At 37.0% G+C, this 24,998-nt stretch overlaps 3 protein-coding genes across 7 annotated transcripts in view; 1 reads left to right on the top strand and 2 right to left on the bottom strand.

Annotated features, from left to right (window-relative positions):
• The window catches only part of LOC117989156 (NADH dehydrogenase [ubiquinone] 1 alpha subcomplex subunit 6-like), a 131,124-nt gene that overhangs the window by 14,915 nt on the left and 91,211 nt on the right, over window positions 1-24,998 (bottom strand). The window lies entirely within an intron of this gene.
• On the top strand, window positions 1,892-17,454 carry LOC117989029 (cytochrome P450 9e2-like). The gene is made up of 9 exons (XM_034976331.2): window positions 1,892-2,260; window positions 3,194-3,345; window positions 5,327-5,450; window positions 6,219-6,337; window positions 7,034-7,212; window positions 7,431-7,510; window positions 8,089-8,304; window positions 11,008-11,259; window positions 15,802-17,454. Exons 1-9 carry the CDS (start codon window positions 1,936-1,938, stop codon window positions 15,966-15,968), a joined length of 1,614 nt encoding a protein of 537 aa, XP_034832222.2. The 5' UTR covers window positions 1,892-1,935; the 3' UTR covers window positions 15,969-17,454.
• Window positions 12,767-24,978, bottom strand: LOC117989153 (tRNA (cytosine(72)-C(5))-methyltransferase NSUN6). Of its 5 annotated transcripts, XM_069503428.1 has the most exons (8): window positions 24,717-24,977; window positions 24,376-24,571; window positions 22,992-23,148; window positions 21,709-21,916; window positions 20,947-21,237; window positions 19,747-19,928; window positions 18,346-18,391; window positions 17,660-17,818 (listed from the first exon to the last, which is right to left on the bottom strand). In XM_069503428.1, the coding sequence occupies exons 1-7, from the start codon at window positions 24,828-24,830 to the stop codon at window positions 18,367-18,369; spliced, it is 1,173 nt and encodes a 390-aa protein (XP_069359529.1). In that variant the 5' UTR covers window positions 24,831-24,977; the 3' UTR covers window positions 17,660-17,818; window positions 18,346-18,366. The 5 variants fall into 5 exon arrangements, with proteins under 5 accessions (XP_069359528.1, XP_069359529.1, XP_034832357.1 ...); XM_069503427.1 differs by lacking the exons at window positions 17,660-17,818; window positions 18,346-18,391 and adding an exon at window positions 12,767-12,857 and having other exon boundaries at window positions 24,717-24,978; XM_034976466.2 differs by lacking the exon at window positions 18,346-18,391.

Here is a 24,998-nt window from a genome sequence, read left to right on the forward strand (position 1 = left end):
TTCAATTTTCCGGGATAAAAAGTAGCCTATGTCCTTCCCCGGGATGCAAGCTATCTCTGTACCGAATTTCGTCAAATCGGTTGAACGGTTGCGCCGTGAAAAGCTAGCAGACAGACAGACAGACACACTTTCACATTTATAATATTAGTATGGATGTGAAAGTGTGGATGTTTGGATGTTTGTTACTCAATCACACAAAAACAGCTGAACGGATTTGGATGAAATTTGGAATGGAGATAGATTATACCCTGAATTAACATATAGGCTGCTTTTTATCCCGGAAAATCAAAGAGTTCCCGCGGGATTTTGAAAAATGAAAATCCACGCAGTCGCTGGCATCACCTAGTATGCTCATAATTATCTTCGTCACTATTGGGCGCCGACCCTGGTTATTGGTACTTCTTGTTTTTATGGTGTCTATGTGATCACGTGATGAGATTTTTGTACGCTGAAACTTAAAATTGACCAACAACAAGGTCTACAACCCATAGTTTCAGAGACAGTGCTTTCAAAAACGTGATAACATAGACACCACGAAAACAAGAAGTTTTAGTACCAATAACTAAGGTCTGCGCACCATAGTTTTATTGGATTTTTTCCATGGCAAGGACATTATCACAAAGCTATTGTTACAAAACAAATGTTCAGTTACTTGCCTTCAACTTGTCATATCAATTTGGTTTCACATGCTTGTCTGTTAATTTGGTAGACCATCCAACACCTGCCACACCATCAACAGCAAACAGCTTCTCGATGTAGTCCCACTGAGCACGCTGACTCCCGATGAGCAAGTCCTTCTTCTGAAAATTATTGTGGAAACATTTGAGTAAATGTGGGACATCATATATATGATATATTTATGACTCAGTGGTTGAGAGTAATGAGTAATAGAAGTTGTTGGCTCTAAAATAGAGTGCTGAATTAAATCTGGTGACTTCTGTTTGTCAGGAATCGGGATATTTGGCAAGGGATTTACTAAATCTATAGGACTTGAAATAACAGAAGCTTGCTCATTCCTACTTTGTTTGTCTGTTTGTGAAGTCGATGGGATATCGACTATGTTAACATCGAGGGGTTTACCAGTCTGTAAAGGGGATATCTCTAGAAATTTGTCAATTTTAAAATGTACTATACCAGGGTTTTTAGAAGACTGTGTAATATGCAAATTCAGCGTGGGAATTGAATCTTTTGTCAATCTATTATTTACGATATACCGAGGTAAGAAATGGGATTCGCAAATCCTGACATTTTTTAATTGCCTAAGGGAGTACTTACGCAAATATGTACAGTTAATCAACCATGCTTTCCATCTAGTTGTGTCGGTAAAAAGTACGGCGTGTAAATGTAGGGTGCTTTTACACTTAGGTACACTACACTGCCTCATATCAGATAAAAAGGATACTAGGTATTTAGAAACACTAACAATTATTACTAAGCCTAAATTAGGCAGGCAAGTTTAAAGAGCACATCCACTATATCTCTCAATTAAAACAAAAACATAAAAAACTGAAAATAGAAATATAAAACGAATATCCTGTTATAACTGCAGCACACTTCAAGGTTTAAACTCTCGCAATGGATTAAGGAGAAAAATTGAGTGTTTTAGGTTAGGTTATAAAATCTCTCAAAACCGACATGTTTTTATTTCGAAATTCTATGTAATGAAAGCCGATTGGATTTAATCACCGACCAATAAGATTTGAGCAAAAAATATCATAGTGTGCTGTATGTACATGTGCCTTTAATACTGTGTGAGTGGAGCGAGATAGTCCTGTGGATTTCGAAAGAGGAATAGAAAGTGCGAAAGAAATGGACTGATGCATCTTTTATGGCCCTCAGTTGACAGGGCCTGGTATTTACAAAGTACTCTGTGGGCTGTGGTCTGTGTGGTCGTTCTAACAGTTTTTTTCATTAATAATACAACTTAGTTAACTCATGCAAGTAAATGTATTCTGTGAACTAATGTCTCATAATCTTTTACAATCTTTTATAAACATGGATACCAATAATTACTATAGTGGATTAAACAAATTGCTGAGTTTTCTTTTAGAAGAATGGAAGCTGTTACTATTTTTCAGTTTGGTATTCTTCGTTTATTTTCATTATACAAATACGTTTGATTATTTTGAAAAACGTAGGATAAAATATTTGAAGCCAACAATTTTTTTTGGGAATATTTTAGTGAGATTAATTGGTAAAAAGTCTTTTATCATGTTTCAATTAGATACTTACAAATATTTTAAAGGACAACCATTTGGGGGTAAGTTTAAATAGGTAAATATTATTTTTACTAATTATTTGTTACTAGATGATGCCCGCGACTTCGTCCGCGTGGATTTAGGTTTTTGAAAATCCCGTGGGAACTCTTTAATTTGCCGGGATAAAAAGTAACCTATGTCCTTCCCCGGGATGCAAACTATCTCTGTACCAAATTTCGTCAAAATCGGTTGAACGGTTGAGCCGTGAAAAGCCAGCAGACAGACAGACAGACACACTTTCGCATTTATAATATTAGTATGGAAGTATGGATTTTAGAAGTTAAGTATTTCTGGGTTTGAATCTCCAGAAGGTCTATGCGGCATCTACAACATCAACTTTAATTGCCGGAGATATGAAAAGTTTCAATAAGTATAAAGTTATACAATGAAGACTGAATGTGACTTTATGTGACCTAGAATGAAATCTCAGGGCTACCACAGTCTTGTCTGTCTTACCTCTAGTATTTTTATAAATTGCAAAGCTAGAAACGTGTGAAGGAGATTCTGATTATAACAAACATACGGAGTAGAATGAAGCAAAACAGAGGTGGTAACGAAGATGGAGTAGGTAAGCTGTATGCTCCACTGCCGAAACAACCTGTGCCCAGTAACTTAAAAGCCAATAATCTGGGATTCAAATTGCATTGCAAGGGACGAAAAAGCAAGCCTTAGCCAAAACTTAACACCCTTGGCCCTTCTCCCCTTCATATAACAGGTTTTATGAATAAATGAATTATTAATGGTACTTTTAAAATCTATTTTACCCCATTATCCCAAATTATGCACATTTTTAGTGATATAATGGATAAGAATTTATGACTACTACCCTGCAATAACAGTCTGTTTGATCTTGGTAAGTGCACAATGTGAGCAAGTAATTGAGGTGGAGTAACACTTCAAAATAAATGTGTGCCTAAAAATGGTAATTGTTGTAGGTATCTTCGAAGGGAGAAGGCCAGTTTTGTACATCCTTGACTCTGACCTAATCAAAGCAATAACAATTCGTGACTCTGACCATTTTATTGATAGGGCTATCCTTCCAACCAATGAACCTAAATACATCAATCGGTCTATTCTACACTTAAGGGTAAGAATTTATCTTTTCTATAAAAATACTATTTTAGAATATACATACTTCATCAATACACTTTTGAAGTACAATAATTGTTAATAATTATTATTATTAATAAAAAAAATATTTATTTAAGAAAAAATATTTACAGGTTACACAAATTCAGGTATAATCATAAACTCGAAGCTTTAGTTTTTCCGTATACCGAAGCCGTTAACATTTGGTATCTACACGTCACACATATCTTATTAAAAGCTAAATAACAATACTTATAATCTAACAACATTGAACCAAATGTACAATATTTTAAAACTTATATTTAGTAGGTAAAAACGCAATTATTAAAATAATTATAAATAAATGTAGGTAGGCAAGTAAAAAGTTCGTTACCGCAAAGCGGAGTACCTAGTTAGGGTGTGTTTTTTTTTTTTTTTTTTTTTTTTTTTTTTAATAGATATAGCGAGCAAGCGAGCAGGCGGGTCACCCGATGTCAAGTGATTACCGCCGCCCATGAACATTTGCAGCACCAGAGGAGCCGCCGATGCGTTGCCGGCCCTTTAGGAATTTGTTGGTCCGCCCCTTGAATAACCCCATGTTATAATCTAGTGGGAACACCGCCGATGGGAGTTGGTTCCACAGCTTGCACGTGCGTGGAAAGAAGGATCTGGCGCAGCGGACGGTCGAAGTGCACCAGACACCCAGATGGTGAGGGTGAAATTCCTTACGGTGGCGCGCGGTGCGGTTGTAGAAAAAAGAGGGTGGAATGAGGTCAAAAAGCTCTTCAGAGCACTCCCCATTATACAGGCGATAGAACACGCATAGAGAGCTAACGTCTCTGCGGTGCTCCAGGCTTTCCAACGAGGCGGTTAGTTTGGGATCGTCCACAAGTCGAACAGCCCGCCTTTGGATCCGATCAAATGGAAGGAGTTGGTACTGGGGTGCTCCAGCCCAAAGGTGGGAGCAGTACTCCATGTGAGGGCGGACTTGCGCCTTATAGAGTAGGAGCCTATGCTCGGGCGCGAAGTACCGCTTTGCTCTGTTGAGCACCCCAAGCTTTTTGGAGGCTAATTTGGCCTTGCTTTCCAAATGATCGCGGAATTGAACCTCGCTCGAAATGTGGACTCCAAGGATCCCAATGCTGTTGGAAGGTGTGAGGGGAGTGCTCTGAAAGAGAAGAGGCAGTGTAAAAGGGGACTTCTTGGCGGAAAACGCGCAAACCTGTGTTTTAGTTGGGTTAAATTGCACTAGGTTTTGTGCGCCCCATTCTGACACTTTACCTAGGCAGGTTTCTATGTCAGACACAAGTTTGGCTCTACACTCCTCCAGCACTGCGCGAGAAAGCTGTGTATGTCCTTTGTACAGGGCATCACCCGTACTGTCATCCGCATAGCAATGGATGTTGTAAACTACTACAGTGTGTACTACTTCATGTATGGTATTTTAAATTCTGGTACAGGGTGATTATTTTATTTAAGTTTAATATTTAACTCTTATGATATACTTATCTCTTAATTATGTTGCTGATGTGTGATGGGTTTTAGTGGATGTTATTAGCAAGTTAGGTTATTAGTAAGTTTAGTTTCTGGCATTAATAATAATAATTCATCATCATCATCATCAACCAATGCCCACCTATGTCCACTGCTGGACATAGGTCTCTTGTAGGGACTTCCACACGCCACGGTCTTGCGCCGCCTGGATCCAGCGGTTCCCGGAGTCGAATTCGTCTAGGATTTCTGGGGTTCTTGCGTATTCGGACGATTCAACGCAGAGAAGTGTGCAAGGTTTCATGCGATTTTATATACAGAATTCTAAAATTCGTTTCGTTCGACGCGTTCTGCTCGGATAAGTGTGCGTTCACATTTAGAGAAACCTACATGCAAAATTACAAGTTTCTTGACCCAGTAAGCTGCATGTTGATTTTGTTGACCAGTGTATAATTTATTTATTAAGATTATTATATTTCATTGCATTTAAATTATTTTGAATGTTCTAGGGTTCAGAATGGAAAGCAGTACGCAGTTTGGTGACACCAGCTTTCAGTTCAGCCCGCTTAAAAAATATGTTTCCTTTAATTCAGGAATGTACAAGCCAATTAGTTAATTTCTTAGACAAATATAGTAAGTATTGGCCCTAAATTAAAGTAGTACCTAAATTGCTAACTATTATCTGCATTTAGAATGCCACTAATTTATGCAGAAGTAGTGGACATGGCACACGCACAATCCCACAAGTGTACTATAGTACTCGACAGGTCGAGATGGCAATCGGGGAGGGAACACCCCGTACATCCGCACAGCTCCGGTGCTAACTCGGTGCGGGTGACTTGCGGGTGTGCGGGGCGTTCCCCGCCTCATACCCCGATTGCCATCTTGACCTGTTTTGGACTATACATTAATTTCGATGGTGTTAGTAGGCGAAGTTATGCCATCTGGTTTTAATTTTCATTGAATACCGGCTTCCCACAGTGGCGCAGACACGTCGTCGTCGTCCGAGCCTTGTGCGCGGTTGTCCGTGGTCAGCCGTGCTTAATAATCCGCACAATTACGCACCATGGGAAAACAGTATAACTATAGTACGCGACAGGTCGAGATGGCAATCGGGGTATGAGGCGGTGGGACGTCTCGCACTCCCTCTCGCACGTCACCCACGCTCGCCCGCACCGGGTTAGCGCGGGGGCTGTGTGGGTGTGCGGCGGGGCGTTCCCTCCTCGACTACCATCTCTACCGCGGACTATAGGCTGGCGAAGATGAAGTGTCTGTAGCCTGTACCTCGTTGCTTCTGGATAAACCGTGCTTTAATGATATTCATTTTTTGTATTCATAAAAATCTAAGAAATCCGTTTAGTGTTAAAAATACCTATGAGGCAATTATTCTTATTGTTTAAGATAATTCTGATGTTGAGATAAAAGATATGATGGTCCACCTGACATTGGAAATCACAGGTGTCTGTGCATTTGGCATCAGCACTGATAGCCTCAAAGATGAAAATGCTGAATTCAAAAAGGTAACCATTGCTTGTTGTTATGAACATCCTGTGTTCTGGTTTTTAGAATGTCCAAGGTGTGCAGTCATCCTTTGTTATGCAATATGCATCCTTCCTTATTGATCTTAGAGAAACAGAGTACCTATAGTCCGCGACAGGTTCAGATGGCAATGGGGGTATGAGGCGGGAGAATGCCCTGTACACCCGCGCTCGCCTGCACCGGATTAGCGCGGGGACTGTGCTGGTGTGCGGGGCGTCCCTCCCCGATTGTCTTCTCGACCTGTCGCATACTATAGTTATCAAATAATAATCCAATGTTATGACAACATACCAATAGTATGCATACCGAGCTATATTTATGAAATAAATATTATTACTATGATTTTGTCATCATCATCATGATCAACCCATTACCGGCCCACTACTGAGCTGGGTCTTTCCTCAGAGTGAGAAGGGTTTAGGGCAGAGTCTGCCACGCTGGCCCCAGCGGATTGGCAGACTTCACACACCTTTGAGAACATGGAGAACTCTCAGGCATAGGAACGAATATTTAATTGTTTTAAAACCGCACATAACTCCGAAAAGTTAGTGGTGTGTGCCCCCGGGAAAACTCAAACCCTCGACCTCCCAAAAAGAAAGCAGACGTCTTAACCACTAGGCTATCACCGCTTATGATTTTATGCAATGCGACGAAAACTGATTTCAATTTTGTTTTAGATTGCGATGGACTTCAATAAGATGTCTGTGTCCAAAAGGCTGTTGATGTTTTCAATTTTGTTGTTTGCTCCTTCACTGTTGAAATATATTAATATATCATTTTTTAATTATGAAGCAAATAAAAAACTCGCTTCAATATTGCGGAAGACCAGATCTGAAAGGGTATCAACAGGAACTAGGTAAGTGATATGAAAATCAGCTAAACATGTAATAAGCACGCACCTTGTTACCTCCCCCCCCCCCTTTAATAATACCTTTCTGTATCAATGTATTTCTCTCTCTTCAGTGATTGCTGTCAAATAATGTTAAAATCACCCTTTGATGTGTTTTTTTTAATTTATTTGTAAGTAACTTGTATTTTGAAAATTTTTGACATCAAAAATATTGTTCTTTGCAGAAGAAATGATTTTCTTCAACTTTTGATTGATGCTTCGGTAACAGAGAAAGAAGATATCGCTAACACCAAAAATGAAAGACGTAAGTTTAATTTAGTTAGTTCAGAGATTTTAGTTTAATGTACAGAAGGGTCTCTCCGCAAAGACGTTTAAATAAATAGTAGGTAACTCTTGTTACCACGCAAATTAAGCGATATTCAGTTCGCACAGGACTGAAGCATAGAAAATGCTTCTCTATCGCGTAACTTTATTTACCGACCTGTTTTTGAAGCAACTTGATCATCGCTTTAATGGCGCTGATTGCAGCGATGAACATATGAGGGTACTCGAAACAAAATGTTAGTGATGAAACATCTGTCAACATAGTGCTCCGTCTACGGCCAACACAAAGGCCATTCGACATAAAGTGTCAATTTTAATTCCCGGTACGCTCGGTGGGACGCTTTGAATCGACACAAAAAATACGTAACTCGTTTGGATCACCTTATGTAGCACGCTTGTATAATATGCCCATATCGTGATCCGGATACATTCCGGATCTGGGCCAATATACTAGGACAAAATAAGCCAAGTGTAAACAACCAACGCGGTTGTCCTAATAAGTTGAGCCAACGTGTTCTAGATCCTTAAGAATTTTACATTTATACAAATCCTTTTCAGATTTGGACGACGACACGGTAGATGCGCAAGCGCTGATCTTTCTTATAGCCGGCTTCGAGACGACCAGCACGTTACTGTCCTTCGCTATTTACCAGATGGCTATACAACCCGAAATTCAAAATAAATTAAGAGACCACATAGAGGAGATTACGAAGGGGGAAGATTTTTGCTATGACCATCTTGTACAGCTGGATTATCTTGATGCGTTTGTAACAGGTAATAAAATAAAAGCCACAATCGGTTTTAAAAATGGATTTCAGTTTCAAAGTTTAAATAAATACGAAAGTGAGTTGGTTTGTTATTGAATCACGCCGTATTGGAGCAACAGATCGGACTTTGATATCAAGGAAATTGTGCATTTTATTTTAGAGTCTACATCTGTGAGGATGCTCCGGTTTCGGAGTGACTATTCTAGAAGATTTGTTGTGTGGTGGTGTATAATGCTTGTTTTTCCTGCTTTTTTAGTAGTGGGATATTGGGCAGAGCATATTCTGGAAAATTAAAGTTCTCACGGGATTAAAAAAAACTAATTCGACGTGGACAAAATTATGGGCATTACCACGGAACAGAAAGAACAGTGGAAGTGCAATTCACCAAAATTACTATAGGAACCGCTGTCGCCTAACTCATACAAATATACCGATAGTCATATATTGCACTACAAAGAAACAAATCATTTGATTTGTCGTTTAAGTTTAGTCAAAACTAGCCTACGTCACAGATTTGGAAACAAACCCTGACGCTTAGAAATAAGATTTATTTTGCTTTAGCGGAAGAACGTATTTACGAGCTATAGTCACACTCACGTCACACTAGATTCAATTGTCCAATTAATTCCGCTACTTGACCATAGATGGCGGTATTCTAAGTGGTAGCAATTATAAACTTAAGTACGTCAAACATATGGTTGACATTTGCGTGATCGGTCGATTTTTTTTCCTCCTCAGCTAAGGCCGCACCGCGTAGCTCAATGAATTACCTATCGATATCGATAGATACTCGTTATTTTGTTCATTCGCAAAAATAAAATTAAAAAGGTAATTATAAAATTGAATAAAAGTGCTGGTATGTACGCATGCCTTTTACAAGTATGCACAATAAATACTGCAACGTATGAAAATAGTTAAATTTTATTTATTGCCCTTGAAATAAAACATATTTGTTAAGAAACTGGCGTTTCGAAAGTCTTATTTTTAATTTTAATAAACGGTGTATGCGAACATTTATGTATATATTTTTCGACTATTGCCTTCATCAAATCGGTAACGTGATTAGACGCAGGAATCTCCGAATCACTTTGTCTTTTTGAAGATCCTGGAGTGACCACATTTATCATTTTGTGGCTGAAACCAAAATTAAATTTTGAGAATAAATCCGTACTAATATTATAAATGCGAAAGTGTGTCTGTCTGTCTGTCTGTCTGCTAGCTTTTCACGGCTCAACCGTTCAACCGTTTTTGATGAAATTTGGTACAGCGATAGCTTGCATCCCGGGAAAGGACACAGGCTACTTTTTATCCCGGAAAGTTGAAAAGTTCCCACAGGATTTTTAAAAACCTAAATCCACGCGGACGAAGTCGCGGGCATCATCTAGTACCTACATAAAAATGAATAGGAGAAAAATTAATTAGTGTGTTTATGAATTAAATTTGATATTTAGTCAGTCAATCTTCATACAAAAATAAAATATAACTAAGAGGTGGTGTTGTTTTGTATTATAATATCAAGTATTTTCAATACTTCCTAAAAGTAATAAAATAAAACAAGGTTACTTACTTGATTAAAAAACTTAACGATTTTCATTGATGGAAGCGCAGTAGGTTTCGTATATCTATATCCTTTATATGATATTATAAAATCGACTTCTAAAAAAATGTTCAGAGCATATCATGCTTGATTTGGTTGGCATCCAATTAACTCTACCCGTTGCATCTATCCATTTCTCTTTGATGCTTGCATCTTTGGGAAACCTAAAAATATTTTAAATGAAGGTTAGAGGAACTACTGATGTCTATTTAGTGATCAATGCAACGTCTCACTCATTAATAAATTATAATTATTGCGTTACTATTTATTTATATCCTTGTATCGATATCAATCGATAAATTCAATATTCGACTTGGCCACATCACTACTTGAGTAGCGAACACGGAGCGAAGTACTTTCGGAATAGAATCAATCCAAAATAAACTTTATCTTAATTGTTTAAGGTTGATTTTGACTAACCGTTCTATTAAATATTAGTAAATTGAAATAAATTAAGATTTTATAGAAAACAATGAAAATCGTACTTACCGATGATACGAAACACCTCCATTTTTAAGATTTTTTCTCCTACTATCATTTTTACACTCCAAAACGGAACAGTAACATTGCTAGGGCAATATGAATTTGTCGCGAGACTACCAACTCCACGCGATGTTAGAACGCGACTGGGATCAGTTTTACGTAACTACGCTTAATAGGCTACTTGACAATTTTTTTAAGTTGGTCTTAAATGGTTAATATTTGTCCTATTATATCAAAAAAATTAACACTATATTTTTTTAAATTAAAGTTTTACGGTTTTTAGGGCGCAAAAAAATATAGTGTTAATTTTTTTGATATAATAGGACAAATATTAACCATTTAAGACCAACTTAAAAAAATTGTCAAGTAGCCTATTGTGGCACGCGTGCCACGCCTACTTAGCACTTCCACTGTTTTTTCTGTTCCGTGGGCATTACCAATTTATCACAGAGATCTCGGAGGCTTGCATTGTGTTGACAGACATAGGATACTTTTATCTTGGAAAAAGTAAGAATTTTTCCACGCTGACGAAATCGCGGGCATCAACTAGTTTGAAATACATGAATGATAGACATTGCGCTTTCGTCGAGCATCCAAAAGAATTATACAATTGAATAATTTCACTTTTAGAAACTCTCCGAATGTATCCCCCTGTGGCTAGGATCGATAGAAAATGTACAAAAGCATACACTTTGCCTGGAACATCTGTACACCTTAAAGAGGGAGATTTCGTCGCAATACCAGCGTACGGTATTCACATGGACCCCGATATATACCATGAACCGGAACAATTCAAGGCAGAAAGATTTTTGCGTGAGGGAAAAAATGACATACCCTCCCATTTGTTTTTGGCGTTTGGCGCTGGTCCTAGGAACTGTATTGGTAAGTTGTAGATTATATTATGGTTTTCATTAACTTGGCGCAATTTTTATGGAATTCCTACTAGCTAGTACCTGGAATGTTATGCAATTATTACTCTAATCTTTTTTAGCTAAATAGGCATGCCATTGACTGCAATCACGCCAAATGGGTGAATGATGCAGCCTAAGGTGGAGCGCGCCTGCCTAGAACTGCCTATTCACTCTTCTTTTGAAGGTCCCAATATTGTAAATGTCGGAAAACGGAAGCACGAATGAACTAAGAGCCAGCGCGTGCCAGACGTTCGTTATTTTATAAAATCTGAAAGTTTATCTGTGTATTGTCGCCAACACAGGGAGGAACGATCAGCGACTATGAAGTTTGGATCATGGTGACTTTGGGAGATAACAGGTCACAATGGTGTAAAAATCTTACGTTAAAGTTTAAAACCTATTTTTTTCATCAATTGTATTAGAAACCACGTTATTGCATTGCTAGACACTTAGTATCGTTGCAACCCCTACCAGAAACCCTTAAACTTTTAACTTTCACACACGAGTCTATGGCATTTCGATAATGTAGAGGTGCATTTACGGTGCCTCAGGATCCAATAGTAAAATGGAGAGGGGGGAACTAGAGCAGTTCCTTAGCACACTCCGGTGTACACTCGTGCACCATCTACGGTACGTTGATGGTACCTATGTCAAAAACTTTCACGTACGCCGACAACTGTAAAAGTTTCAACTCAATGATGAACGATGCGCGAACACATTATTTTTAGAGTATATGTGCTTACAACTTTCTGTTCATTGACTTCTTTTCAATCTGTTGCGAATTACAATATAATGTGAATATTATTTATTTTAATTAAGTACTGCATCTGCGGTTCCACTTTGTAAATCATATCGAGCATTTTATTTCAATATTGACAAATGTAATCTGCTCTTTAGTTTAAACAATGGAATTGCACTATATTATATTATGTAGTTTCAACAAACAATGATAAGAATGAATGTTATCAGACACATTACACCAGTTCTCACTATACTATACCAATTTAATTGATAGTTCAATTTTATACTTACTAAGAGACTTGATCTAATCAAGGCTTTGATGTCACTAGCAGGCTTCAAATGTTAGTACATTTGACTCAGGCAGCCCTATTTTTCTTTGATTTTACGTCACCATCATTATCACCTGGCCAATATTTGACATTCGTCGATTCAGGATCAAACCGAGAGTTTCCTCACTCTGGCATGGCCGTGACTCTGTCACTCTGTCAGGGACGTTTCATAGTAATGCCATAATACTGACCTGTCAGCACCGATTAGCTTGAGAAAAAACCAATATTGTTGTCAATTTTTTTGTTGAAAAATAAATGAAATGAAATGAAATGAAAGAAAATTAGCCATATGCGGAGGGATGCCTGTTTAATCCATGCTAATATTAAGAATGCGAAAGTACCCTTTTACAGTTAAAGAACCTTATTATTACCAAGAATATTACCTTTTGATACCTGTTTAGTAGCTTTTCACGACCTATCTATTTAACCGATTTTAACGAAATTTGATACAGAGATAGCTTGCATCTTGGGGAAGGTCATATGCCCCCGGAATTTCGTCCTGGAAAATAAAGAGTTCCCATGGGATTCTACCTACCTAAAAACCTAAATCCACACTAAAAAAACCACAGTCATCATCTATTTGGTACAGAGATAGCTTGCATCCCGGGGAAGAATATAGGCTTTTTTTATCCCGGAAAATAAAAGAGCTCCCACGTGCGTTTTAAAAACCGAAATCCACGCAGCGCGCATAATTGCAGTCGCGAGCGCGAAAGCAATTATGTTGAAACAAACTCCTGAAAGGCCGGCAACGCATTGGCGATTCCTCTGGTGCTGCAAATGTTCATGCCTGAGCGGCGGTAATCAATTAACATCAGGTGACCCGCTTGCTCGTTAGCTAAACATATAAAAGGATAAGGTGGCTGACTGACTGACAACGCACAGCGCAAACTACTGCAGGCCGATTGCCGTAAACTGACATGTGACATCTCAATAGAAATATCCTTAAGAATCGTGATCGTTACAGTTGATAAATTTGCTATCGCGGACGACTAATGCACTATATCGCAATTGGTCATTATCGACATTTTGATGACGTATTGGTAGCACGGACCTATTTATAACCCGACTAAATCGAATATCTATGGTAATCACTTGGTAATCTAGCAATTTACATGGACATAACAGTCTCCTAAATTTGGCTACGTTACTTATTACAAATAAGTAGTTAGTCTGTGGTACCTAACTATTTAGAACCCCAGACCACAGAGTACAATTTTTTGTTGTTTTTCCTTAGTTTACCCGTTTGTTTTTTGTGATTAATTCTGCAACTTTGCTTGCTCCTCGGACTCCGGAGACTTAGTTTTTCTCACTGAACTTATACGCAAATGCCTGGGCACTGATTTGCCTAAGTATTGGGACCCTTATTGACGGACTGTGGCTGCTTGGAAGTTAGAACTCGTAAGTTAACAAACGTTATCATTCAATACAAGTAAAGGCTCTCATGCGGGTTTCCTCACGATCTTCCTTTTCCTTCACAGCTAAGCAAGTGATATTTAGTTGTTACAATGGTATTAAACTCCGAAAAGTTAGAGGAGTTTTAACAGCGTTTCATAAAGTACCTATTATACAAATTGAGTCCATTGCTACTGGTGGTTATGACTTCATAGTAAGTACCTCCACACTACAAGTGCTTTCTCGAGTATGTTTCCTTATGTATCTAGAGCTGCCTAAAACGTTGCTCTTCATATGAAAGTTTGGATGTTTCTTACTCCTTCGCACCACAAATATTTAAAGAAACAATTTGGATTAGCTAAATTAGTAACAAAGATACCATATACACTGATTCTAAAGTCTTCGCAGACAACGTCATACCTAAACAGAAGCTGGTAGTGCCTAGTGGTATAGATTAAGCAACACAGTCAGTGGTCACTTACTCAGTTATCATAATTTTTTTTCAGGCAAAGGTGATACAGTGCTGCATTCATTTCTTCATCCTGACAAAGATATGGATTGGGATATGTTGTGAACTCGAGCTCTTGGACCCCGTGCAGAGACAAATAAAATAATGAACGGTGCCAGATTAGATTTATAAGAAGCAGATGGTGATATAATTAAAATGTCAGAATCTAATCTACTTTAATAAAAGAATACATAAAAAATCATCAAACTGTTGTTTTATTTGCCTAAATAATTTAAATTCCAAAGTAATTTCTAAAGCTAAATCAATTAAATCAGAAAATGATTTGACTTTTGGACAAGTTCCCCGAAGAGCCTAGTGGTTAGGATGTCCACCTCTGAATAATTGAAGGTTGGGGGTTCAATTCTAGGTACGCATCTCTAAGAGTTATGTGCGTTTTAAACAATTAATTATACTTAACTTGATTTAGCGGTGAAGGAAATATCATGAGGAAATCTGCATGCCTGAGAGTTCTCCATATTGTTCTCAAAGGAGTCAAAGATATACTATTATGTTCAGCTTGTCGCTGGCTCACTATAGAGTACGGTTCTCTTGAGTGTGAGAAGAGTTTTGGCCATAGTCTACCATGCTGGCCAAATGCGGATTGGTAGACTTCACTTCACACACCTTCGATAACATTTTGGAGAACTCTCAGGCATGCAGGTTTCCACACGATGTTTTCCATCACCGTTAAAGCAATGATATTTAATTATTTAGTTAAAATGCACATAACTGTTCTCCAAGAAGTTATAGGTGCGTGTAAAAAGTACTCTGTGATTCTCATTTCTCAGTGTTAGTATACCTCTATATTTAATGTACTCTGTGCATCAAACCTACTAATGAAAGAGTCATCACATATTCTTTTAAAAGTACTTATGAGACTTACATTAATCTAAAAATACTTTTATACTATTATACTAGCTTCTAAAATTAATAATTGATTTCTTATCTAGCAGAAGAATTACTATAGCCTTTTTTAATCCCTTTCATAACTTTATTTTAATTAATATGAGTAGTAAAACGATTTGCGGATAGCTTATGTCACTGATAAAAACACCTCTCGAGTTGTTTCAATGAAAACCTCATTTGACGTAACATTTGTCGAGGTTCTTATATGACATCAAACTTCAAAACGCGTCCGCAATAGCATTTTTCATACAATAAATTTTATCGATAGTGTAAATGAACTGTCAAATCATTTTTTTGTCCACATCTATCCTTTGTGGACTGTCTCACCGAACCGTGATAGGAAAACCATATTTTGACATTGATGCTGTCATTAAATGATAGATGCAGTCGATTCGCAATCGGCCTGCTGGACGGATCGGGCTGAAATTTGGCATGCACATAGCTATTATGACGTAGGCATCCACTAAGAAAGGATTTTTGAAAATTCAACCCCTAAGGGGGTGAAATAGGGGTTTGAAATTTGTGTAGTCCACGCGGACGAAGTCGCGAGCATAAGCTAGTTTTTATTTTAAAAAAAAGTTACAGCAATCTCTCATTAATGTTGATCTAATTCTTTATTTATTTATCATAATTTCAGGTGCTCGATTCGCTATGGTCATCGTTAAAGCGACGATCGTCACACTTGTACGAAACTATAAATTTTCCATGTGCTCCAAAACTGAAGTACCTATTAAATTCAACAGAAAAGCGTTTTTGCTGACAGCAGAGAGTGGAGTTTGGGTGCGCGTTGAGAGGATTAATTGATTATTATTATTAATAATCTCATTATTCTTTTTAGGTTATTAAGTAATAGCCAGCGCGTGCCAGACCTTCGTTATTTTATAAAAGCTGAAAGTTTCTCTGCGTATTGTCCTCACCACTAGGAGGAACGTTTGTTTGTATCACCATGATATGGTGATATGGTGGCTTTGGAAGATAACAGGTAATAAAAGTGTATAGGTCAAAATATAAAGTAATTTTTTTATATATATTTTCTTCAGAATAGTATTAGAAATCACGTCATGCATTGCTAGACACTAAGTGACTTTATAATTTGACAGATTTTTTACACCTTTATTATCCGTTATCTCCCAAAGCCACTATGATCCAAACAAACGTTCCTTCCAGTGTTTGGGGACCATACGCAGAGAAACTTTCAGCTTTTCTAAAATACCAAAGGTCTGGCACGCGCTGGCTCTTAGTCCATAAGTATATTGTTGCTTTGAGATTTTTTAAACTTGCTATTGGTATTGGTAAGCTTTTTTATGTGATAGAAGTGCCAGTAAATATTATGCAAGCAAAATAACACGAGTCCTGGATTTCCCGCTCGCTTCACTTCGTACGATCCACCCCACATGCATCCGTGGTGTGCTGCAAACAACGTATTTTTTTAATCGTTTTCAGTACATTTATGGTAAGGCTTGATAAGCTTATAGTACGTAAAAAATTACTCCTGACACGCCATTTTAACTCTATGGGTCAACTGTCATGTTTAAAGTACGGTTTGCTTTTACAATAAGAACTAAAATCCGACTTTTGACAGTCATTTTTTACGCATTATACCAAATATTATAACTCGTAACGGTAATTTTCAATGTGATACCTTCATCATGATCATGTTATCGCCGGCTCACTACAGAGCACGGGTCTCCTCTCAGAAAAACAGTTTTGGCCATAATCTGTGCTAGCCATGTGCAAATTGGTAGACTGCACACACCTTTGAGAACATTACGCAGAACTCTCAGGCGTGTAGGTTTCTTGGCGATGTTTTCCTTTACCGTTAATGAAAGTGATATTTAATTACTTAAAACGCACGTAACTCTGAAAAGTTGCGTGCCCGGGATCCAACCCTCGACCTAGAAGGCGGATGTCCTAACCACTAGGCTATCACAGGTTTTTACATTAAAACAATTATCGGTATATTAATATTACAGTAACTGTATAAAGTGGAAGTAATATTACGAATATTTAACCAGTATTTTAAAGCCTGGCTTATTTTTATGCTCAGTATTCTGTAATGTGACGTCACTTGTCCAGGTCTCATGTTATCGTGCATGCGTAGAACTTATTCCTTGAATAAGAAATGTACAAATATATTTGTGATCCATATGTACAAATGATCGAATAATTGTGATCTTGCCGAGATTCATATATTTATTATTATAGGTGTAAGGGTTTTTAATTTAATGGAAAGTTTATTTACAATAATTTTACATTTTTAATTTACTTGAAATAAAGTGAAACGATAGTAGTCATGTTTTTAATTTGATCCAAAATCCAAATATAGTGTGACTCAACAAGCACAACCTTTCTGCCATCCTTTTACTAAAAAGTGGCCAACCCCAAAAGTAGCTTTTATCGCCAAAAAAAACAGGGGAAATTATGTTATAAAATTCTATTTAGATTTTAGTTCGACATGGTATGCGATAGGAAGATTTCTAAATAATACAAGAGTATAATAAAATAATATGTATCTATAACATCTTGATTACACATTCGGTTTTAGATAATTGATTTTTATAAATGCAGCTATAAAAAAACCTATGGTATTTTTGGACAAATCTTGTACTTTCCGTAATGGATCTTCCTCCGGCCAAAATCGTTGCACCATGATCCTATAAACACAAAATTCATACTATTAAATGTACCAACCGAATTTCGGCCACGGCAGTCAATCTCCAACTGCGCGGGAGATATTATAGTGCACTTGTGAAAGACACACGGGTGAAATCCCTATTCCCTAAATATCCTAGCCCAATGGGACGGAAATCCGACACGACCGGAGAGAGATCAGGCGCAGGACCGACGGCTTTATATGCTCTACGAGGCCTGGGGGCGAAACTAACTGAGAGTAGCAAGTTAAGGTAAATGAATACCTTAGCGACGACATGCCACTTTCCTATGGTGTTCCTCAGGGAAGCATTTTGGGCCCTACGCTATTCCTTATCTACATAAACAATCTCTGTCGCCTGTCTATTCCGAACTGCAAAATTATAACTTATGCAGATGATACCGTTTTATTAATTACAGGCAATACGTGGAAAAAAGCATTCGAAAATGCCGAGATTGCCTTAAAAAAGGTATCAGTTTGGTTGACGTCTAATTTGCTTAGCTTAAATATTAATAAAACTAAATTCCTTACTTTTTCACCCTCAGCTACCTCTCAACCTTCCACCGATAAATGCGTACTGAAAGCGCATACATGCAATTCTTTTGTTAAGAACTCATTTTGTTCATGCCCTGTTGTGGAATATGCAACTAATATAAAATATCTTGGACTACTAATAGATAATACTTTGTCTTGGAAATTGCACATATCTAATTTGACATCAAAAATAAGGAAATTGATATATATATTTAAAAATCTTAGGTCGTCAGCAAATAAGTGTACTATTTTTATGGTATATTCTGCAATAGTAAAATCGCTACTCATGTACTGCATATCGGTCTGGGGAGGTAGCAATAAAACATTGCTGTTACAGCTAGAGAGAGCACAAAGAGCTATTTTAAAAGTTATGACAAACAGACCCTTTAGAATCCCCACAATAGATCTATATAGAGATTGCAAGGTTCTTACGGTTCGCCAGCTCTATTTACTACAAATTATAATACGTAAACATAATTCCCTAAATTTCGATACAAACCTAGAAAAGAGATGAATGGATCTAATATTTAAAACGGGTAGACATAAAAGTAAACTTGCAGGGAGACAATACTATCTCATTAGTAATAGAATTTATAATGAAATTAATAAAGCCTTAAATATTTATCCCTCAAATAAAAACGAATGCAAAAAAAAGTTAAAGAATGGTTGCTTACACGAACATGTTCGGAGACTGAAAAGCTGTTGGAAATTTTAATATAATACATATAATATATATCAAATATATTATCAAAATATACATTATTATTTACAAAATAAATATATAATACACACACACACACACACACACACACACATAGTCACACACACACACATACTCTCACACATACACGCAGACAAATAGTTATAGTTCTAATAGTTATAGTAAACATGTTAAATTTTATAATATCTACCTTACATGCAGATTCCTTTTCTTTTGAATATAAAATGAAGCATCAATTTTAAGGCGAGTGCTGTTGCCTAAAACACACATACCTAGCTTAGGGACAGCCGATTTTTCTGTATACCTACCTACTTTACAAATTGGCTTTGTATTTATGTATAAGTATGTATTAGTTCTCGTAAGTAAAGTATGTATAATTGTACCTCTGTTTGATCAATAAATAATAAGTTAATAAGTTAATAAGTAATAAGCTTGGAAAGGTTAAAATCAACAATTTATGAAATCTACTATATTCTCTGCAGATACGGCTGCTTGCTTAGAACAATTGCCATCGCTAAGGCAATTATAGTACGCGACAGGTTGAGACGGCAATCGGGGAGGAAACGCCCCGCACTATCCCGGTGCGGGCGAGCGCGGGTGATGTGCGGGGCATCCCCCCGCCTCATACCCCGATAGCCATCTTAACCTGTCGCGGACTATACTTGGTAAATATTTACCTTTGTTCATCTGATAGACCAACGTTCGGTAAACCTGGTCCTCCATAATATGGCTCTGCGGGTATAAGTTGCAAGCATGGGAACTTTTCCAACACCCATGCAACCATGCCTTCATTTTCATCTACTGTTACAGTGCATGTGCTGTATACTAATTTGCCACCCAACTTTAATACTTGTACAGCCTAAAAATCAATTATTCCATTTAAATTGATTATGTATAAAATATAATAATTAAATAAGTACATAAAATACGTAGGTACTAATTATCATAACAATTTCATAGTATTTATTATTTAACTATTTATTAGGTCTCAAAGACCTATTTCAAAAATTTGTTGATATAAGTCAGTCAGTTAGCAGCATATAAAATGCTCGACTTCGTCACATGGAATACACATCGGACCTTTATCTGTGACTTATATTTAACGTGGAGACTAACGTAGGTTGCAGCATGATGTTAACGTCTCGTGGTGCCATCTAGTTTGATGAAGTGCAACTATCAAACCTAACTTGTTTGCTGCTGTGATGCTACGTTCGCAATACATATTTTTACCGGACTACGGGCCGGGCGACGACGACGATTCACAATTTTTAGGGTTCCGTACCTCAAAAGGAAAAAAGGAACCCTTACAGGATCACTTTGTTGTTTGTCTGTCCATCTGTCGGTCATGTCTGTCAAGAAACTTATAGAGTACTTCCCGTTGACCTAGAGTTATGAAATTTGGCAGGTAGGTAGGTCTTATAGCACACGTGAACGGAAAAATCCGAAAACCGTGAATTGGTGTTTCACAAAAAAAATTATGTTGGTATAATTTTAAATAATTAGTATTTTCAACTTTCAAAGTAAGATAGATACCCAAGTAGGGGATCATATGAAAAGCTTTACCTGTGCATACTAAAAAAGATTATTATTTATTTTTAGGCATAAAAATAACATTTTGATTTATCGTGCAAAATGTCGAAAAAATACTACTGTAGCACAGAACCCTCGATGCGCGAGTCGATGCGGTTTTTATTAATTAATTATAGTTAACCACCCAAATTTAGGTTAACTCACTGCAGGCCGGGCTCGCAGTCTTCATCCGCGACGCGTCCTGCGATACAGACCCCGTTAGGGTTCGAAACTAGTCGGGCTTACGTTGACTAAATACGTGACTATAGCCGGAAGAACCTATATCTATAATTATAGTTCATACTTACCGCATCAAACAATTGTCTTTGAACAAATTTGTAGGATTGTAACATTTTCTGAGTCATTTTACAATCACTTAGTTGCGGTCTCTGCCCTAAACCACTACATGGGGCATCCAAAAGAACTTTATCAAAAGTATTAGAAGGAAATGGTGGATATTTTATATCAGCAACACCATCTGAATGGCATTTTCTCGAATCATAAACATATGCATTGACACAAGAAACACCTTGTATTTCACAGGATTGCTTTATCTTGGCTACTTTTTGTTCAGTTTTGTCGATTGCTATGATACATGCCTGTAATAAAAAATGCATAATCTAAATATATAAGAGAAAAAGATGACTGACTGACTGCCTGATCTATTAACGCACAGCTCAAACTACTGGACGGATCGGGCTGAAATTTGGCATGCAGATAGCTATTGTGACGTAGGAAAATTCAAACTTTAAGGGGGGGAAATAGAGGTTTGAATTTTATGTAGTCCACGCGGACGGAGTCGCGAGCATAAGCTTGTACGTACATAGTCCCAATCAATTCAAATTACTATTCTATGAGTAATAAGTATTACCCAGTTGTACGACGATAAATAGTTTTTTTTTTGTAAAATCATCAGCAGTGGGTTGCAATTGCTGGCAACAAAATGACGGCGAATGACGGAAATCCGATAAGAAGGCGGACATCCTATCCTAACCACTAGGCTATCACAGCACTACTTTAATATAGAACATAAAACTGCCATAAATATTGCATAGTTATTAGTTACCTACTTTGTTGTCGGACATTTCAGCCAGATGAGTGGTTTTATTTCCTGGAGCAGCACACATATCCAAAATATGCTCGTATGGCTTAGCATCTACAACCCATCCGGCCACAATTGATGGAAAATTCTGCAGTAGTAATTGTCCCTTAGGGCATACAGTCTCATTGATCACAGGCAGTCTTGATGCAGGGAGCAGTGTATGTATTGCTATACCACTGAAATTATAATAATATTCATTATAGACATGCATCATCATCATCATCATCAACGGTTAGACGTCCACTGCTGGACCTAGGTCTCTTGTAGGGACTTCCAGCTACCATGGTTAACTACTACCTATAACAACTGTGCTTATAGTATGATATAATGTGACGCGATAGGCGATCTGAAATGTTTCCCGTCTATCCCTACGAGGGGACTTCCTGTTTGTCCCTTTTGAATTTGGGGACAACCAGGAATAATTGTGCATTTGATATGAAGCTGTGTACCTTAATAACTTTGCATTTTATACCAACAGTTAAACTATAACAATGCAATTTTAATACTTAAACAGCCATTTGTCATGATTTTCTTTTTATAATAAATAGCTTATGCTCGCGACTTCGTCCGCGTGGACTACACAAATTTCAAACTCTATTTCACCCCCTTAGGGGTTAAATTTTCAAAAATCTATAGCGGATGCCTATGCCATAATAGCTATCTGCAATGCTAAATTTCAGCCTGATCCGTCCAGTAGTTTGAGCTGTGCATTGATAGATCAGTCAGTCAGCCACCTTTTCCTTTTGTATTATTTAGATGATGAATGTTTGTGTGGCTAGGTAGCTATAGCACCATACAAGCATTTATGGTAATTATTTAATTTATGGTAATACAATAATTTTGGCACTATAAGCAGGGTTGGCATTGTTTTAAGCATGTTTCTTACTAAAAAAAAACCAGTTGTGGCATCTACTTCAGAACCCATTTAGTTCTAGATTCTAGAATCTAGACCAACAACCATCAGCAACAACCAACATGGCTTACTCACTGCCACTTCAGCTTGTTATTTCTCTGGGATATGTCTTCTATGTCAGTAATTTTCTATGTTGGTGATCAAAATACTTATTCAAATTCAAATAATTTATTCAAAATAGGTAACAAATTTTAAAATAAAAATAATAATAATTATTATTTTTAAAATAATAATAATTATTATTTTTAAAATAATAGTTATTATTATCACTAATATATTATTATTGTACTGTAATTGTAATATATAACTATCTATTTACTTGGTAATAAAATTCTTACTTTGCTTGTATTCCATTGTCAAACAGTTCATAACGTAACATTTTTAACTGCCCAGTTCCAACATACTGTTTGTGTCCATCATATTGCACTTTCAGACCTCTCTTACATTGACCATCCAAATCAGCATAAATGTCAACCTTCTCATCCAGTTGGCAGCCTAAAATAAGTAGGCAGTCTAATTAAAACCATAATGATAAATTGGGTACCTATGTATTTGACTACATCAAAAATAATTTTTTTCTCAGTGATTATTAAATAGAGGGTCTTCCAAAATACGTAATATCTACGTCCTTTGTCAGTTTTAAGTGTAATAACCATTTTAAATTATCGATTAAACTAAAAAGTACCTCATTATGATGTGACGTCACATTCCAGTATTTCATAGAATATCGCATACTAAGTGTGCGTTTTGACATTTGATAAAAAGTTGATTTGACTAGTTGTCAAATACCGTATTAAGGTTGAAGTGCGAGACCAATAATTAATCTATGGTTGAAGTATTATTTGAAACTTTTTATTTAATATACTTTTTTGACAACCTCCATGGCACAGTGGTAAGCGCAGTGGTCTTATCAGTGGGCGGTCCCTGGTTGGATTCCTGGCAGGGGTAATTTGGGAATTTATATTTTCTAAATTGTCTCTGGTCTGGTCTGGTGGTTGGCTTCAGCGGGGGCTAGTTACCACCCTACCACTAAAGTTGTGCCATCAAGCAATATAGCGTTCTGGTATGATGCTGTGTATAGACCAATCAGGGGTATGAGTTTTTAATGAAACTGGCATGACTCCTTCCAAGTTTGCCCGCTTTTATCTTAAGACTGCATCTTCACTTACTATCAAGTGAGATCACAGTCAAGGGCTAACTTGTATCAGAATAATAATAAAAACTTCATTGCACAACTACCAAGCACACAAAATGTGGACTTGAGGCAAGAAAACTTTATCTCCCAGTCAACCTGAGGAAGGTGTGAGGCGTGAGGAATATACTTGTCATAATGGGATGTACTTATGTAGACTATAGGGGTGCTCTAAAAAATTAACTTAATACCAAGGATTTCTTTGAAATGAAAGGTTATGCATAAAGTTATTTATCTGCAGTGATGTCATTGCCAAATACTTATTACTAGCTCATGCTCGTGATTGTGTACGTGTGGATTTAGGTTTTTAAAAATCCTGTGGGAACTCTTTGATTTCCTGGGACAAAAAGTAGCCTATGTCATTCTCCAGGTCTTTAACTATACCCATGCAAAAATCACATCGATCCGTTGGTTCGTTGCAACGTGATTGAAGGACAAACCAACAAACAATCACACTTTCAAATTTATAATATGGGTACTGATTATCAACACACCATCATTTACAATAATTATATATTTTATATACCTACTAGGGGCAAGTCCAAGTACTCCAGGTGCATAAACATGTGCACCCCTCAACACTGCAGCTGCACACATAGAATCAACTATAACTTCATTTCCACTTCTCTCTACAGCAATGTCCGTAGGCCATGACTCGATAACAATACAGTCAGGCTTTACAAAAGTTATCTTCGGTATAACTTGACTGTTAAGAGTTTTGCTTTGCTAAAAAATACAGACTATAACTAACAACAGAACTTTGATAGCTACATTTATAAAATGTGCGTTTGAAATACTAGTAATTCTATAGGTAAATGATTTATGTAAAAACATGTTATAGTAGGTACTTATTGATAATTTTTCCACTTACTGCCTCTAAGTATTTTTGCAAATTAGTACAATCAAACTTCGTTAACCTATTTACTCTGAATATTGTATAGTTTGGCGCTTTCGAAAGCCAACTCTGTAAAGAACCCAATACCATCGCTTAGATTAAGTCACTAGGTATACGAAGCTCTTTTCATAAGTTACGAACGATTTAGGTTAGTACAATAAATTAATAAATGAAGTAATCTGTGATATCCATAAATTTTTGAAATTCAGGAAATTCGGAAATTCAGTTTTTAAAAATTACTTTTTTTCAACTGGCTTA

The sequence above is a fragment of the Maniola hyperantus genome, chromosome 15 (genome assembly GCF_902806685.2).
Source record: "Maniola hyperantus chromosome 15, iAphHyp1.2, whole genome shotgun sequence".
Taxonomy (NCBI): Eukaryota; Metazoa; Arthropoda; class Insecta; order Lepidoptera; family Nymphalidae; genus Maniola; species Maniola hyperantus.